Source organism: Carettochelys insculpta, chromosome 1, assembly GCF_033958435.1.
Source record: "Carettochelys insculpta isolate YL-2023 chromosome 1, ASM3395843v1, whole genome shotgun sequence".
NCBI lineage: Eukaryota > Metazoa > Chordata > Testudines > Carettochelyidae > Carettochelys > Carettochelys insculpta.
In genome coordinates, this window is record NC_134137.1 from 108,842,770 (window position 1) to 108,861,813 (window position 19,044).

Here is a 19,044-nt window from a genome sequence, read left to right on the forward strand (position 1 = left end):
TTGGATGGTTCCTCTTATGTTTTCATGGAACGACTGGATCATCTTGAGTAACCGTGGAGGACAGCCTATCTTGTGGAGCAGTTTGAACAGACCATCCCTGCTGACCAAGTCAAAAGCCTTGGTCAAGTCGATGAAGGCTATGTAGAGTGGCTTTCTCTGCTCCCTGCACTTCTCCTGCAGCTCCCTTAGAGAGAAGACCATGTCAACGGTAGACCTCTCTGCGCAGAATCCGCACTGCGATTCGGGGTACACCCTCTCAGCAATCTTCTGGAGTCTGCCAAGGATGACGCGAGCGAACAGTTTACCAGTGATGCTTAGGAGGGAGATTCCACGGTAGTTGTTGCAGTCGCTTCTGTCTCCTTTGTTCTTATACAATGTTACAATGTTAGCGTCACGCATATCCTGTGGAACCTCACCCTCTTTCCAGCACAGGCACAGTAGCTCATGCAGGGGTTCCAGGAGTGTGTCCGCAGCATATTTGATTACCTCTGGTAGTATACCATCCTGACCAGGGTCCTTTCCTGCTGCAATGCTGTTGATGGCTGTCTTCAGTTCATCCACAGTCAGTTCTTGATCCAGTTCGTCCATTACTGGTAGGAGCTCGACGGCATCGAGGGCTGCGTCAACCACAACGTTCTCGCGTGAGTACAGCTCGGAGTAGTGCTCAACCCAGCGCTCCATCTGTTTAGCTTTGTCAGCAATGACTTCACCAGATTTGGATTTCAGAGGTGCCATCTTGTTCTGGGTGGGTCCTAATGCCTTCTTGATGCCCTTGTACATTCCTCTGAGATTACCAAAGTCGGCACAGGTCTGGATGCTGCTGCATAGCTGGAGCTCCAGCTATGCAATGGAAAGGAAAGTTAGTAAAAAGTGGTTTTTCAAAAGTGAGATATAGCAAGTAAAAGACAGTTAAAAATCAGTCTTGCTTAGTGCTTGCAATGAATAGACGTGAGATTTTACTTTTAATCTTCATCAAAGAAGGGGGAATATCTGCTCTATTTTGCCATTTTCTGGCTGGTCCTATATGAGGCCTCTTGTTAACAGCATACAGTGTAGCCAAAGCACTGCTTTAAACTCTCTCACTTAGTGACTATCCCAGGTACACCTTCCACAAGCTGAGGATGAGACAGAAAATGGTGCATTTAGGCCACATCCTTATGTCTAGCCTAAAGGGAATGGCGTGTGAGCTAGCCACACCAGTTGTATGCTCTGGGGACTCCCTGCTAGGACAAATGCCAGCAGGATAATGCTGAATAGTTTCTGTATTCTTTGTGCTACAAGGTTGGTGCAAATGGAATGGAGCAGGGAAGAGAATCAGGCTGTCTCTTTCTTTCTTTTTCTGTAATAAGTCTGTGAAAACTTAGAATCATAGACCTGGAAGGAACCTTGGCTACGTCTATATTTAACAAAATTTCGAAATGGCCATGCTACTGGCCAGATCAAAGAATACTAATGAGGTGCTGAAATGCATATTCAGCGCCTCATTAGCATGCCGCCATGGCATTTCAAAATTGCAGCATTTCACTTCTGCGCAGCTTGTCTGCATGGCCAACTCATAGGAATAAGGGGATTTTGATATTGGCAGGGTCCTTTCAAAAAGGACCCCTGTGTAGACAAGCCCCGCAGGAGCAAAATGCGGCAATTTTGAAGTGCCGTCGCTGGCAGCATGCTAATGAGGCACTGAATATGCATTTAAGCACCTCATTAGTATTCTTCGATCTGGCCATTAGCATGGCCATTTTGAAATTTTTGGTAGGTGTAGACACAGCCCTTGAGAGGTCATTGAGTCTTGGGCCCTGTGTTCATGGCAGGACCAAGGGTCATCTAGACCATCTCTGACATGTGTTTGTCTAACCTGCTCTTAAAAATCTAACATAATGGAGATTCCACAACTTCCCTATGCATCTTCCCCCTCAATTTCTCTTCCTGACTAAACAACCCCACTTTTTCCAATCTTTCCTCATAGGCTGTTTTCTAGGCCTGTAATCATTTTTGTTGCTCTTCTCTGGACCCTCACCAGTTTGTCCATATCTTTCATGAACTGTGGTACCCAGAACTGAACACAGTACTCCAGCTGAGGCCTAATCAGTGCAGAGTAGAATGTAAGAATTACTACTTGAATGATGGTTACCTTTTTTTTTTTTAAACATTGTCACACACACTCATATTTAGCTTGTGCTATGACCCCTAGATCCTTTTGCATGGTACTCCTTTGTAGACAGTCATTTCCCATTTTGTCTGTGTGAAAGTGATGGTTTCTTCCTAAGTGGAGTTCTTTGCATTTGTCCTTATTGAATTTTATTCTATCTGCATCAGTCCATTTCTCCACTTTGTCCAGGTAATTTTGAATTATAATCATATCCCCCAAAGCAAGTGCAACTGATTCCATTTTGGTGCCATCCACAAACCTTACAAGTGTGTTTTCTCTGCCATTGTCTGAATCATTAATGATACTGAACAGATCTGGTCCCAAAACACACCCCTGCATAATCCCGCTTGTTATGCCTTTCCAACATGACTGTGAACCATTGATAACTACTCTGTGAATGGTTATCCAACCAGTTATGCATCCACTTTATAGTAGCCCCCTCTAGGTTTTTCCTACTTATAAATGAGAATGTCGTACAAAAATGTATTGAATATTTTATTAATGTCTAGATATTCCACAACTACAGCTTCTTCCTTATTCACGAGGCTTGTTATCCTATCAAAGAAAGCTATCGGGTTGGTTTGACATGATTTATTCTTTACGAATCCATGCTGACTGTTACATATCACCTTATTATCTTCCAGATGTGTGCAAAAAGATTCCGTAATTATTTGCTCCTTTATCTTTCTGAGAATAGAAGTTAAGCTAACTAGTCCAAAGTCTCCTGGGTTTTCCTTATTTCCCTTTTTATAGATAGGCACTATATTTGCCCTTTCTCATTCCTTTGCAATCTCTGCTATCTTCTGTGCTTGTCAAACCCTCTACATGTCTGCAGGTTAAAGGTACTGCGGCTGTTACAAAATATCCTGATAAACACCAGTTTCTCAGCATCTAATTTCTTTAACTCTTTGTACTAGTGGGTTTAGACATACTGGCTGTGTCTACACTTGCCCCCAGTTTTGAAGGGGCATAGTATTCAGGGCCACAGGAGATTACTAATGTGCAGCACTTCATTAGGCTAATTTTCCCCTGTGGCAACTTTGAAGCGCTGGCATGCGTGTAGCCCTACTTCAGCGTCGCTTTACTCCTCAAACTTTGAAGCTTTGAAATTGCCGCAGGGGAAAATTAGCCTAATTAAGTGCTGCATATTCACTGTAGGACTCTATTAGTAATTACCCGTCTCCCTGATTACCATGCCCCCTTCGAAGTTGGGGGCCAAGTGTAGACAAGCCCATTGAGAAGTTCCAGCTGAGGTCTGTGGTTTTAGGATATCATCTCCCTTGTCTGAGCCCCCTGAAGACATAGCTCTAACACGAGAGTGGCATTACAATCAGATTATATCCCCCTCCTCTGCTGTTTTCTTACTACATTTATTGGGACTTTAAAAAATCTCTGTAAAATAGCTTAAATGCAGCCTGTTCCTATGTTCTGCCAAAGTGAAAATTGTATCCATTTTTGTTAGAGCCAAGCAATTGACCATGAAACAAAACAGGTTTCCCTTAAGCAGACCATGTGGTGTTATAGGAAAGAAGGTTTGATCTATGTATGTCCCTACATTTAATATTTGCTAATTAGTTATAAAGGGTTAGGAAGATAAACATCACGTGTATGTGTGCAGTTAGCTTACAAATATAAGCCACTTCTCAGTGATGACTCTGCAAGAAAATTTGAAACCACTGAACACCAAAGCATTTACCATAGTAAAATTCATTTAAAGGTATAGTCTCTGTGTCTCTTAGACTTTTCTAAGGGGACTTTTACCCTGATGAATGCCAAAAGCAGGCTCTTGTTGATCAGATGGATAAATGTCATTACTTTTCTCTTTCTTTGTTTTGCATTTTATTTCATTGCCACCAGCTGAAAAGATGCTATTCGTTCTAGTCTTTCCCCATTACCTCCTTAATGGTACACTCCAATTTCCAAAGTGAAATATAGCAAGCCTCCACTGAAAATGTACATGAATCTGTTACCTTGCACAGTGGAGCCGACAGCCGCTGTGGGCCCTGGGCTAAGGTGTGTGTTTGTAGGGGGTATGGGGAGCTGGCTTCATGTCCCTTGAAGGAGCAGGTCCTCAGGCAGAAGGGTTGGGGCTGGGGCAGCCAGCCCTGAGTACCATCCAGACTGCACAGTGCCCTACAGGTGTAGTGATTCAAATGGGTCTGGGGCTTTGGCTGCTGCCACAGTGGGCACTGGGACAATTGCCCCTTCCTGCCCTGGTCAGTAAATCTGCCTTGCAGAAAAGAAATCAAATATGGAGCTGACTTTGTGTATATTTGAGTTAGTGGAGAGGAAAATGATTGTGTAGTTATAGGCTATCCACTCTCTAAATGTGCTAAAATGCTTTGAAAATCTGAAAGACATCATAGTACTCCATACAACACAGAAACGTGCATTTGAAGTAAGAGCATAGCAATTCACAATCTTCTGGTCTCATTCATAGCAGGTAAAAGGCTGCCTTGATGATACTTAGAGCAAATAAATTTCTCTTCTGCTGAATACGTAGCTTGATCTAGTTTGGCACAAAAGGGCAGGAGCTATAAATAGTTAACTGAGCTTTCTCCAGCAAAGTGATGAATGGGCTTGAACACTCTCTTGGGGCCTTTTTTAGAAGGAAGTGCAAATATGAAGAAAAGGAAATTTTATAAAAATGGGTTCTTTTAATGAGATTGAAACCTCACATATTTTAACTTTTTTTTGAGAGTACAAGGATGACCTTCAAAGATATTTAATACTGACCTTGCATGCGTTTGAAAAAACAGAGAAGAGAAGTAGTCAGATTTGTGTTAAATTGATGTGACTATACTTTTGTCAACATGCTAATAAGGATAATGCACCTTATCACTGACTACTTAATTTGTGCCAAGGATGTTCCTATCATACAAGCTTTACCGCATCCAGCTTTTATTTGAAAGCCACTGCTAGCAGGCTTAATGTGAGCTCTCCTCTTTCGTTGCCTTTCCTGATCTGCCCTTGCATTGTGCTTCATTGTACTTTTCCCCAAAAGCCTTGCCTGTCCTGTTTACTTTCAAGCACCTTTTCTGCAGCTCCTCTTAGATTTGTTTTAACCATTGCTGTCATTGTGGAGAGTGATGTTCTGGATCTAGCCTAAATAAGACTGTAAGTTTTATACTGTGATATAAATACCTCCATTGAAATGTCATGTCAGTGATGAATATAGTAAATAACTCTCTTCAGAAACCTGTTGAAGAGACATCTATTTTCATGATTTTTCCAGTTCATTTTTTTCTGAGGAAAGGTAGTTTTCAGTTGAATTTAAGCAACTGAAAGTCGTGAGTCTAAGCTAAACCTCTTCTTTCTCTCACTTTGCCATACAGCCAGCCCAACCAACCAAATGGTCTTGCACATTCAAAACCTGGCATGTTCCCTCCAGGGTCCATAGGAGTTTCCTGATTGGAGGGTGTAGTCTTACATTAGCCCAGGACAAAAATTAAAGGATTAGTACTTCAAAATTTACTGTTTACTACTTGGTATCCATCAACCATTCAGGCGTACTCTTGTCCTAGTGTGTCAACTTGTATGGTCCAAATGGTTGTTGACAGGGGGTGGTATCTACAGATCTCAGGCTATGTCTATACTAGAGGGCTTTGTCAACAAAACTAACATTAGTTTTGTTGACAAAACCTGTGGCGCATCCAGATTCCCAAGGGCATTGTGTCATCAGTAAGTCAACAGAACGCAGTGCTTTTGTTGACAGCTATACCCCACTCCCCATGAGGAATAACGTCTCTGTCGACAGAGATCTGTCAAGAAAAAGGTGGGTCTGGAGATTCTGGGAGGCTTCTGTTGATAGAAAAGGTCTCCAGGGCACTGTGAAGGTGCCCTGTGGGACAGCCTGTTTACAGCAATTGGGCTCCCTGAGGAAACCTTGTGGTAGGAAGCTGAGAGCGTGGAAGCCGCAGAGGTACCATCTGCAGTGCCCTGCAGCCACTCTTTTCATCTTGTCTGCTGTGGTTCTGGCTGGCCATTTGTTGAGAGAGCAGCCAGGCCATCCAGCCACTCTGTCGACAGGATGGTTTGGCCACTCTGGCCATGTCTACACTCAGAGGAATCTTCAAAATAGCCATGCTAATGGCCATTTCGAAGAATACTAATGAGGCACTGAATGCATATTCAGTGCCTCATTAGCATGCCGCTGGCCATGGGACTTTGAATTTGCCTCATTTTGCTCCCACGCAGTTTGTCCAGATGGGGGGTCCTTTGCAAAAGGACCCCACCAACTTTGAAATCCCCTTATTCCTATTACCTGTCCCTTTTAAGCATTAGAGATTTTGCTACCCCCTGTTACCTTTCCAAAACTTTCTTTGGACTCTCTTTAGTGAACACTGCATATTTTACTTCCTCATTTGGCTCTACTTATCTTTCTCAATGGTAAAAATAGGGTGGAAAAATTGCAATGTCTGAATTTTCTCCTTTTCTACACAATCCACAATAAATGCTTCAGTGTTTGAACCAGGCTTCACTATTCAAGCCTTCTTCAGAGTCTCTGATTAGCATCATCTCCACCCTCACAGTGCATTCTTACCCAGTTCCTGAATGCTAACTTCACCTGAATCACAGATGGCTGTATTTGTATATATTCTACTGAGTACTCACAGTCTGGTAAATTGACAGTGCGATGCTTTCTTAGGACATGTCTATGCTACCCACCAGATCAATGGGCAGCAATCAGTCTAATGGGTTCCTTTATTTGTCTAGCATAGACACAATGAATTGATGGCTAAGAGCTCTCCCATAGGCTCTGGTATGCCACCAGAATGAGAAGCACAGACAGAGTCCATGGGAGAGCATACACCATCAACTCACTGCAGTGAGGACTCTGTGGTAAGTAAAATTAAATGTATTGGCTTCAGCTGTATTATCCATGTAGCTTAAGTTGCGTAACTTAGATCAACAGCCCATAGTAATGCTGGCTAGGCCTTTTACACAGCTGATTGCCGTATGGAGGTGTTTGAGTTGCACTCTTCACTCTTGGCTATACATACATTCAGCTGTGGCTGCTATCATACTATACAGGAGTCTTGCAGAAATACAGCTCCAGAGTGGAATCTCAGTTGCTGCTTTGGTCTGCTCTGACATCTGCTCTCATTTTCTTGATCTTGAAACATGGCAAGATGATGATGATTTATTTTTATTACTTATTTGTATTATAGCGCCAAGGAGCCCCAGTCAAATACCAGAAACCTATTGTGTTTGGTACTGTACAAATACAGAAGAAATGATGATCCCTGCCCCCAAAGATCTTAATCTCTATATAAGAGACAACAGTTGGATACAGACAGGGAAGTACAAGCAAAGAAAGATAGATAGTAGTCTCAAAACACTCACAGCCTAACTGCTACCATGTTCTGGTAGGCATTGCAACACAGGAGGATTTGGAGGAGGGATTTGAAGATGGTCTTCTAAGGTGGTTGTTTTTAGCACAACTGTTTCTTAATAGTGCTCATAGTGATGTCAGTAGAGGTTTGTCTTTTCTGTAAATTTTAGTTTGGGTGGACAGCTTTCTGGTGAAGAGTGTGAAAACAGGGCTCCAGGTTTGTTCTGCTATTTCACAAGTTTGTACTGTTTTCAGCAGAGATAATACCGGCCAATTCATTTTTATTGACATGGGGACAGATTGACTGGCATGTTCCGGCTGCTTTGTGCTGCTCCTTCAATGCAGAGCAGCTGTAAACCTAGTTTAACTTAAGCCAGGTTGATGGCTGTTTCGTGTCTCTGAAACAGTGCAAAGCATCTGGATTGTGCCAGCTGGTCTAGCCTTTTGGTGAACCATTATAAATTACTTTGTTTTATTCATGATCTCTGTATATAACAATATTTAAAGTACATTTTATAGGAATGTTGAGTAGATCATATCAGTTAAAGAAACTCTTATATTTTAAAATAAGCACCTGAGGATTTAGAGCTTTCTTGGACTAAAGGTTTTCCAAGTGAAAATGAATGTATGCATGTTGGCCATAGATATGATGTAATATTTGCTGCATTATCCTATTGTGAGTTATACTAAATGATTGCTAAATATCTAATTTTTAGATGTCTTTACCATGTTATCAAAAAGTGCAGTTTTTCTGTGACATGGTTTTCTTCCAGTTTTCTGAGATAAATTAAGTGGCATGAAATACAGGTGATTTTGGTAAACCTAATGTCATTGATTGGACATATTGTGGGTCTTTTGAAAGTATAACTGGATGAAGGATAACAAAATCCATACTATTTTCCTATTATTTAACATTTTTAGTTGAGATTTCATTTATGCTTTGCATTTGCATAAATAGCATTTTATATGTTCGAAGCACTCCACGCATTAATCAATATAATATAATTGAATATCTTTTTAAAGGTTTTTACTAACATTTTGTTAAACTGTGCTGTTACTGTAAGGTCCTTGTAGCATAATACAACATTCAGCAATTTGTGACAATATTATTTTAACAGAGGGCCAATAGCCCAATTAGAGTGAATATAAGAGGGTACAGTCAGCCTTATTCTTTTTACTAACTGTGTTTCGTAACTCAGCTTGTTTGTTCTTCAGTAGAAAATTTTTTTTATTTAAAAAATCCAGGAAGAAATTTTTTCCCCCAAAGTCTGTCAGAATAACCATGTTGGAATGTAAAGTGTGAAATCAGTCCTCTGATTAGCAGTGGATAGAGGAAAAACATGACAACTTGCAAAGTTTGTCTGGACTTTGGGCTGTAACACCAAAGAATTAATTACTGCTTCATATTAATCAAGATGATAATGCAAAACCCTTCATTAGGAGTACCAGGAGAGTTCTTCCTTGGTCCTTGGAGAGGATATTATATGCAAGCCCTGTGGTGTAGGTTGCAAAGTGTCACTAGAATTTATGTGCATTACTTGTCTAATTGCAGTAAATGTAGCATGTCCAGATAGATTTAAAAGTTGGTTGGGTGTTTGTTACTTGCTGGAAATCATTCGAAATCTCACTACTCAGAGGCAGCTGTTCACAGGTCCTTCACCTCTCCCCAGAGATACCTAGAAGACTCTGTTGTTGGACCCTGTCTTTTACGGCAGAAGCGGTAAACATGACAGGTTGTTTGGGAGCCATCTGTTTTAAAACGGTTTCTGCTTGGTATGCAGCAATGAACTTGAGATCAGTGTTTTGTCTGTCTTCATGGTAACAGTCTTGTTTGGTGTCACAACAGGTGGAAGTTGATGGAATGAAACTAAATGTGACCAGTGAATGGAACCTGGCTTCACCCTTACTATCTGTCACCATTGATGGCACTCAGAGGACTATACAGGTAAATTCACTGACATGTTATTTGTAGAACTGAAATGACTGCACCCCTTCAGATCTAAAAATACTGTGTATCTGTATGGATACTAAATTTTATGTATAGCAGAAAAAATATTAATACCTAGTTGCTCTATCATAGTCTTTCTCCTTCCATTTAACAAGTCTGGAGTTTTATTGAGGTGGATTTCTGGAGAAAATGTTCAAGAAGCTAACATGTCAGAATGCTCTCTATATCAGAGGCAATATCACATCTTTCAAGTCTCACTTTTTGGTGGACCTCACTTATTTTAGTCTGAGACTTATCTATGTTTCTCACAAGTACAGTGTCTCCTCTCTTTTATTGTTGAATTTATTTATTTATTTAAGGAAAAAATCCCAAGTCATTCCTGCATGAACAATTTTGTGTGTCCCTCATTTTGAGTTTTTCCAGATTGAAATGCAAGAACTGATATTTCCCGTGTTACTGTTTTTTAATGAATGTATATCAGTTTCTTGCTTTAAAGAAAGAAAAAAAGAGCAACAGCCTAACCCCCACAAAACTAAAGAATTGCATAAGTTGCATCTGATTTTAAATTATTCTCTGTGAAAGTATTTAAAAACACAAAATTGCACAGCCAGTTTTTTTTCTCAAGGTAAGGTGGTTCAGAATTTGTTCAGGCTACATCTACACTGCCACTTATGTTGATATAACTCATGTCATGTTGGGCTGTGAAAAGCCACCCACCAGAGCTTCATAAATTACAACGACCTAAGCACTAGTGTAGACAGTGCTATGTCAGTGTGGGAATTTCTTCAAACAACATAACTACCGCCAGTCATTGTGGCTGAATTAATTAAGTTGACAAGAGACCGCACTCCCATCAGCTTAGAGCTGGGTACACTAGAGCAATGGTTCTTAACTAGGGTATGCAAAAGTCTTCCAGGGAGTACACCCACTCATCTAGATATTTGCCTAATTTTAGAACAGCCTACAGGAAAAGCATTAGACAAGTCAGTACAGACTAAAATTTCATACAATTACCTTTATACTCTATACAGTGGATGCTGAAATGTAAGTACAATATTTATATTCCAAACAATTGATTTTATAATTAATGGCGAAAGAAAGAAAGTAAGTAATTTTCAGTAATAGTGAGCTGTGTCCCTTTTATAGTAGTCTGTCTGATTTTGTAAGTATGTTTTAAAATAAGGAGAAAGTTGCGGGGTACGCAACACAAGTTAGACTCCTGAAAGTGGTATAGTAGTCTGGAAAGCTTGAGAAGCACTGCACTAGAGATCTTACAGCAGTGCAGCTGCACTGGGTCAGCTATACTGCTGTAAACTCTCATGTGTAACAAGAGCCTCATTTACTAAATATTCATTTTGATCAGGGTATCTGCAGATCCTTCAAGTCAGGAATGTAATTAAGACTCTGAAACCCTTGAATTATTTGAAAAAAGCATAAATGTACTCAATGATTGAGCATTTTTTAAAAAATTACTGCTGAACACGAACATCTGTGTTTTGCCTTTTTATTTATGGCAAATGCTGCAATGATGACCTTTTCTGTGTGACTGAATTTGAACAACTTGAGCTTTGCATATTCAAAATGGTTGTATTTCCTAAGCATGGTACGAGTAGGAAATGAGTGATTGCTCACTAAATGCCCAGGCATACATATGCACAAATGGGTGTTTCTAGCATATCTGTGTTTTTTAGGAACAATTTGAAGTTTTCTTGGAGGAAAGGTGCAGATGGACAACATTCTCACCTTATGTCCTCCAGAATTGACCTGCTATTATCTAAAGAAAATCTTTAGAGTCTGCTCACTTCATTAACATTCAATAAGACGCAATATACATTTATAAAAATATAAAAGCTGAGCAGAAGAAATCCAGCCTATTTGGTGTGCACTCGTGTGTTTTCAGCTGAATTTCCATCGAAACTGATTAGGACTGCATAGTAAGGACATAGGACAGCGATATGTAGCATTAGGAAGCTATTCTTTTTGCTGACTAATAATAGGAAGGTGGATTATATACCAAAAGCATGATATCTGAACTTGCATCTTCATTTAATGTACAAGCCACAGAATGTTGCCATAACTGGACATGTTTGCTGCAAGGTGGCTGAGCCCATTAATGGGTTCCTTGTACTGCTGGAATACTTTTTTTCATGAAGTGGTTGCAGAGTGACTCCAACTGCTGTACAACAAATATGTTGGGGGTGTCAGTAATAAAAGGTATAATAAATATGGTTATTGTTTCTTCTTGAGATATCTGCAAACCTTTGTTTATGTTCAGAAATCCCGTAGCTTGGAAAGTTATAGATGCTGTTATTATCTATATATGTAAAATTATGGTTGCAATGTGATTAACCCTTGATATTTGCTCATTGGGATCCAAATTGGATTTTTTGTTGTTTCTCTAGACTTATTCCTCTGTCAGGACCAAATTAGACTAATGTGTTCCTATAGGTCAATTTGTCCCCAAAAGCAATTGATCCCCTTAGTGTATCTTCCTTCAGCAAGTGTTTGCCCTAGAGCCATTTAAGCAACTAACATAAATGAATCGAATAATTCCAGCTGTGCTTTATTAATTTTCAGACATTCTAATTTCTCTCCATAGTTTCATTCAGCTAAATTTGTTTAACCAGTGTTTTCTTTTTGAGTATTACATTTCTTCTGAAGATTGATTTATGTACCTGGGGCTTGATCCCAAAAGGTGCTGTGTGATTGAATCCAAATCCAGCAAAGCCTTTAAGCACATAAGGAGTGAAGAAGGAAATAATTTTCAAACATTTTGTTTTAAAATATATTTATGCAAATTATAGTGTAGCTATTCAAATTGTTTCATATCTGTCGCCCCCTTAAAATTACCAATTAGACAAGTGAATCCACTTTCATTCATCTGCTAAAGAATCTGGGTTCAAAATAGGTAAAGGAAGAAATGGTTAAAGCCAAATAGATAAGTGATGTGCAAAAATGGGTCAGTACCAGAAAATATCTTGGTCCTGAAAGGCTGAAATCAGTGGGTTCCTTTTCTTAAAACTGTGTTCTTATGTGGTTTGAGAATGCAATGCCCACTCCTCTGAGAGTCTTTTACTGATGTGTCTCAAATACTTTTGTTTATTACAGTTTGTCTTATATGTGTTTCAGACCCTAATTACAGGAACTGCAAAACTTTGTTTATTTTTGTTAAAGCTATAGATAAATTTGGAATGCATTAGCAAGTGATGGGCATGAAAACTGATTGATATCTTCCAATTGTACACAGCTTTGTACACACTTCATTACTTTCACATTGAAGTGGTTGCACCATCACTTTTATTATCTTTGTGAAAGAGAAATATTTTGTGTGCTCCCTCTTCTTTTTCGCAGATGAGGAAATAAGCCTGGCTTTCCTCTGAGCTTATAGGATCACCCTATGTTTTTCTCATTTTTTCTGTAAGCCCCCAATCATCACAGCAAAAGGAGCTCATTCGTGTTTCTTCACACATGACAAGAAGGGTTGCTGCGCAGTGACTGATTTTTCATTGCTTCGCTTGTCACCTGTTCTTGTCAGTTGAAATAAATGCAAGAGATTTCTCAAGTGCTAGTTTAAAAAACAGCACAGCCTTCCTCTGCATTCTCACCCCTTCTATCCCAAATCCCTGAGAAAAAGGAAAAAAAGATCAGTGAGTTTTGCTGAAGCATGGAGTACTGTATTTCACTCTTCCTTTAAAAACAAACAAAAAAAAAACCCATAATCTCTGTTGTGCTTGATTCTCTGTGCTGTCCCTCATTATTTCCCTACCTCCTGTTATGCAAGCAGAGTGGTGGTTCAGCGATTCCTCTTTCTCCATAGCAATCCTAAGTGCTTAACCTGATTTTATGAAAGAATAAGACAAAAGATTTCTCTACTTCTTTTCATTCAGAGACAAAACCTTCCAGGGCTTTGATTCCTGTACCAAGCCACCCACTAAGTGTTCTCCCTCCCCACTTATGGAGGAGTAGGTTAAGGCTAGGTGTTTGATTATAATTGGTCAATTGACCAGTCAAATAATGTCAAATATTTTAAAGCACTAATTTATAAGAAAAATGACAAAAAAGTGTAAGACTTTTGGGTCTCAAATAGGCTTACCCTTAGGTACCCAACTACAAAAAAATGCAGTTACTTAACTAAGTCATTTTAATTCAGAAAACTTCAAAATAGAGTGAACTGATTTTCTCAAAAATGAAAGAATAATTATTTTTATTTTAAGCAATATGAGGTTGGCCTTTAAATATGATCATTATTCATAAAATGAACGAAATAAAAATAAAACACACAAATGGACTCCATAACCCGCCCCCAACATAATTGTAAAAAACGTTTATGCTAGTCAGGCAGCAGGCCAACTCTTCAAGTCATTTTATGGCTATGCATCTTTCCTGTGTTGGGGGCAGAAGTTTAATGACTCTGAGCCTTCCTCTTCTTCTCCTACTCCCTTTTGAGTTTATTTCTGTATGATTGCCTAGTCATTTGTAGGTTGTAAGCTTTTAGGAATAAATACTGTGTCTTTTAACTTGTTTTTAATATGCTTTTTAAATGGCATGGTATGCAAATAAAGATATACATACGTACAATGTTTCTAGACGATTCCAGCCAGTCAAGATTCTCTACTTTCAATTAATTAATGCCCCAGTTGGCAGCATTATAATGATCAAGTGAATGGCCAAGATATTTTATAGTAGGTTTGTTAACAATGGATAACAAGAGGCGATGAAAAAAGTGAGTCTCTTGACTACATCTTGGCACTCTGGCTGGAATATCTGACAATATTTAACCATGTTCAATTTATGGCTGTCAGGTTACACTGTTTGATTGATTGAATGGCTTGCAAGATCTAGAACAGCGTAAACAGGGCAAACCAAAAATAAGGTGGTCCATGTGTGAAAAATCCTTCTAAAGAGCTACAGAAACATTGCTCAGACAGAATAATTTTCATCCTAAGAAAGTGAAAGAACTAAGAGAATGGGCAGATTCCCCTCTTTTGTGCTATACATCTATACAGACTTTTCTAGAGACAGCTCCAAAAGGACAAGTGTTAGTGTTCTTCTTTTCTCTTTACAAAATGAGCCAACCATAACTGGCCTGGTCCGGTCTGTTCTGTTCTGGTCTGTTCTGTTATGGCTATGGTCTGAAGAAGTGGGTCTGTCCTATGAAAGCTCACCCAATAAACTATTTTGCTAGTCTTTAAAGTGCCACTTGACTGCTTTTTGTTTTGATAGTGTATAGACTAGCACGGCTCCTTCTCTGTTACCATGACTGTTCAGGATTGAAGTCAAAATACCACTCCCCAGCACCAATAGTTCATTGTCTTACATCCACCATCTAAGGTAGTTTGATTCCAGGTTCTTAAGTGGGCTGTTGAGTCACATTTGGCATCCTTTCAAAGGTGTCACCATTGGGGCCAAGCAACTAACATATAAATACCTAAAAAAAAAAAAAAAAAAAAGGAAATTCTCATCAAAACTGAAATTTGGCATCCCATTTCATTTTGTCTTCAAAGAAATCTTTTGAGAGGAGTGAAAAATTCTTGATAAAGGCTTAGCTAGCAAAACTGGAAACTCTGCAAAGTGCTACAACACAAACTCTTCAAGATCCCTAAAATTGGTGCCACAAGGACATCCGAGGTAAATTCCACTGAGAGAAGCCACCATTAAGGGGATTCGCCTCTTCAGCATGCTTTACAGTCTGTATGTAAATCATTTTGCTGCATATGATCATAGCAGTAATTAACTGGGGGCTCGTCTACATTAGCCCCCTCCTTCGAAGGGGGCATGTAAACAAGCTAGATCAGGGAATACCAATGAGGTGCTGCACTGTATGTGCAGCACCTCATGAGGCTAATTCTCGCTGCCTGAACTTTGAAGTTTGCTTCAAAGTACTGGCAAGCTATGTTAGCCACAGGCACTTTGAAGTACCTGCACAACTTGAAAGTGCCCTTACTCCCAAAATGTTTTGGGAGTAAGAGCACTTCGAAGTTGTGTGGGTACTTCAAAGTGCCCGCGGCTACATTGCTTGCTGGTGCTTCAAAGTTTGTAACTTTGAAGTTCCCATGGTGAGAATTAGCCTTAAGAGGTGCTGCATATGCAGTGTAGCATCTCATTGGTGTTCCCTGATCTGGCTTGTTTACATGCCCCCTTCTAAGGCAGGGGCTAATGTAGACGAGCCCTAGGTGTACTTGCCAACACGTGAATTATCTGCTTCAGTTTGTCAGCTAATTCATCCGTGTTGGTGAAAGACTCCCCGCACTCCGCATGCAATAAAATTGATACTATCAGCACAATATTTCATTGTTTACAAGTGGATGGTCTGAGAAGGGACTGAGACTTCCTTTGTTTTTAAGAGCAAAGGGGACAGAAAGGGCTTTCGTACGCCCACATCATCATCATCATTTTTCCCAGAGGAGTTACAAGTCCGAGAGACTCAAAATACTTGATATGAATGGTTCACACCCAAACAACAGATGAATATGTATATTCAAGCATTACTTTCAACTAGTTAATGTGCTTCTCTCCTGATACACAAATTGTCTAGTATTGACTATGGGCTCTTCTGAAAAAAGGAGCAGAAATACTTTATCTTTAAAATGCAGTATGCGTGGGCTGCAGGTGTCATAGGCACGATAAGGTCTTCTCTTCCCAAACTGCCTGAGAAAGCCCCACCCGTGCTTTATCACTAGGTCCTCTCTTGCCTGCTCCTGGAAGCTGGGGCAGGTAAGCTAAGGACATCGTGCACCCCTGGAGCCACTCTAGCCACCTGACACTGCGGATGGTGGCTCAGATGGGGCTTTGGAGTGCTTCATGGTAGGAGGGCCAGGCAGGCAGTCTGGCTTGGGGAGGCTGCAGGTGCATTGCCCACTCAGCATGTCACCCAGTCTCCCCACGCTCCCAGGGCTGGGGACACACTGTCCAACAATTTTGGGCTCTGGGGCCTGGAAGCAGGTGCCAGTGGCTATGATGCTGGGGGGGGGAGTTGTTGGGGCCAGTGCCCGTGGAAAGGGAGAAGTTGGGGCTGCCTCCCCCGCCAAGGGGTTGCTTGCCACCCATGGCAATATGCTAACATGGGAGAAAGGGGGACAACTAAGAAGAAAAAGGTATCATGGATTTCTGGAAGAGGGTTTGTGTTCAGCCCCAACTGTGGTCACACTGATGATTATTTTGAAGTGTAGGATTTCACAGTGGTGTGTTGTCTGCACTGCATGACAATTTAAGAATACAAGGCATTCCAGCACAAGAAAATTTGTGCAGTGTTTCCAAAACTTGCTAACTATTTTGTTATGCAGTATTATTGTAGTCATGATAGTCCCAGGATTGTAGAGAGACAAAGTGGAACAGACGTAGAATAGCTCTGTGGAAACCTGAAAGCTTATGTCTCTCACCAACGGATGTTGATCCAGTAAAAGATAGTGTCTCATCCCTCTTGTCTCTCTAACTGTTCGGTTGTGAATTAACATAATAACATGATTTAGCGAAAACAAATCTGAAAAAGTCATGAGGCGGGCTGATAACATTTTATTGGGAACATGCACAAGACCTAATAACTAATCAAGATGACATTGTTGAACTGTTTAACCAAACAAGCAAAAATCGACTAATTATGTGCACCATTTATGGGAGTTATGTTCATTATCATAAGGCGTTCATTAGAGACTATTAAAAACGGTACATTGTCTAATATTACAAATAATTAGCTAACTGGTATTCTTCCCACTGTGTAACAGAGGCTGTCATAAATTGGAAATGAGTTCAATGTTGTAGGCAAATTCCACTTAGGCTGTGTCTACATTATGAGATAAAATCGAATTTCAAGGGGTTAGCTCAATATTGTAACGTCACTCTCTTCGCAGTTAATATTATTATCTCGATTTATTGAGCCATAATACCAATTACAATATATTGATATTACAGGACTGGGTAGCATCAACTTAGAATTTAAAATCCGAATCAAGGCTAGTGTGGAGGCGCCATATCCTTAATTCGATTTTATTAGCCTCCAGAAGTGTTCTGTATATATCCCAGAAAGCTACTTGGTGACCCTCCATGTATGGCCGCTTCATTGTACGCTGCTGTCCATCCAGGTGTGCAGGAATATCATCACAGTAAGCCGTCAAAGTTTTGATTGAGCTGGAATTGGAATTCAGCAGTGCCCAGCCCTGTAAATATAAAGGACGCCTATTATGAAAAAAATTCTTTGCCCATCGCATTGCACCCCATTGGTAGCCATTGCATCATTAGCCATCTACAGCAATCATGAGCATTCAGGGTAGTGATCTGCCCAGTACTTTTCAGAGTCACAAGAGAGCTCCAGTGTGGACCCACTAGGAGAGTCTGGATCTTCTTGTGATTTGAAGAGACCAATTGGTGGCGAAGAGACTTTGGGTGACCAAGAGAAATGCGGCAGTCTGTGATCAGAGGTCGCGCAAGACTACCGCCCATGGTTACACCCAGGACTCAAAGCAGTGCTGAGTGAAGGTGAAAGAACTCTGTCAGGTCTATCAAAAAGTCCGGGAAGCCAACCAAAAGCTGGGGCAACTCCACAGACCTGCTGCTGTTATGAATAGGTGCATGTGCTTATGGTGAGCAACCCCACCATGGAGCCCAGTCTGAATTGTGACACTTTTGGAGGCCCTGGTGTGGTATTCAGGGTGAGCCCAGAGGAAGAGGGCAATGGAGAGGAGGAATGGGGCAATGAGCAGGGGACGAAGGAAGTTCTGCCAGACAGCCCAGAGTTCTTCACCATAGACTGGTAGCAGAGAAGAATTGAAGAAGAAAGAGGAGCGAACAGGATCTTATCCTGCAGCACATGGAAAAGGATGAGGCAGAGCACACCAAGCTGATAAAGGAGGCTGCTAAGTAGTGTCGTAATACAGCTGAGTGGCATCAGTCAAGCTGAGTTTAACCAGAGAATGCTTAACTTCCAGCAGCAGCAAGCGGCAAAGCTGACTGGGCCATGGCAAAACAGAGTGAGGCCACGTCCAATCGCGTAATGGCAGTTACAGAGCAAACAGAGGTCTTGTGCTTACTGCTGCAGCTGCAGTACCCAACACAGTACTCCAGGAGCCGATGAAAGAGCATGTGTAGATCCTCCATAGGCCCTTCTTTTGAAAGAGTACTCTCCATGGTGCTGGATTTTTTGTTCCTTGGCCCATTCTTTTGAAAAAGCAGGGTGGCATGGATCCTCTCTATTGAAAAAGTGGATAAATTTTTTGTGTGTTTTTTTATGTGTGGACTCACTCTTTCAGAAGAGTTTTTTGGAAGATCTCTTCAAGAAAAACTTCTTTTGAAGGATTGGTGTAGTGTAGATGTAGCCAGTGAGTTAGATCTTAGATGACAGATAAAATGCTTTTTAACTTGTAAACAGCAGTGATATAAATAGGGGTAGTTTTGGGATATATCTTCAAAGCTCACCTTCCTGGGTAAGGTGAACATGCTTCAAGACAAGAATTGCTTCCTGGAATTGAGGATATGTTTGTCTCATTTGGTTATTGTATGGTATAGTCTTTAAATAATAAATGTAGCTAAGCTTCAGATAGTCTGTTGAACATTCTTAATTATGAGCCCCAAATGTAGTCAGTCAGTTTGCTGTGCATTTTATTCAGCACTTTGACTCCC

At 40.5% G+C, this 19,044-nt stretch overlaps 1 protein-coding gene across 3 annotated transcripts in view; it reads left to right on the forward strand.

Annotated features, from left to right (window-relative positions):
• PCCA (propionyl-CoA carboxylase subunit alpha) overlaps positions 1-19,044 on the forward strand; it is a 469,473-nt gene that overhangs the window by 359,142 nt on the left and 91,287 nt on the right. For all 3 annotated transcript variants that reach the window (XM_074989641.1, XM_074989649.1, XM_074989656.1), the window contains one exon: positions 9,331-9,429. In XM_074989641.1, coding sequence (XP_074845742.1) covers positions 9,331-9,429 — 99 coding nt within the window. The remainder of the gene's footprint in view (positions 1-9,330; positions 9,430-19,044) is intronic.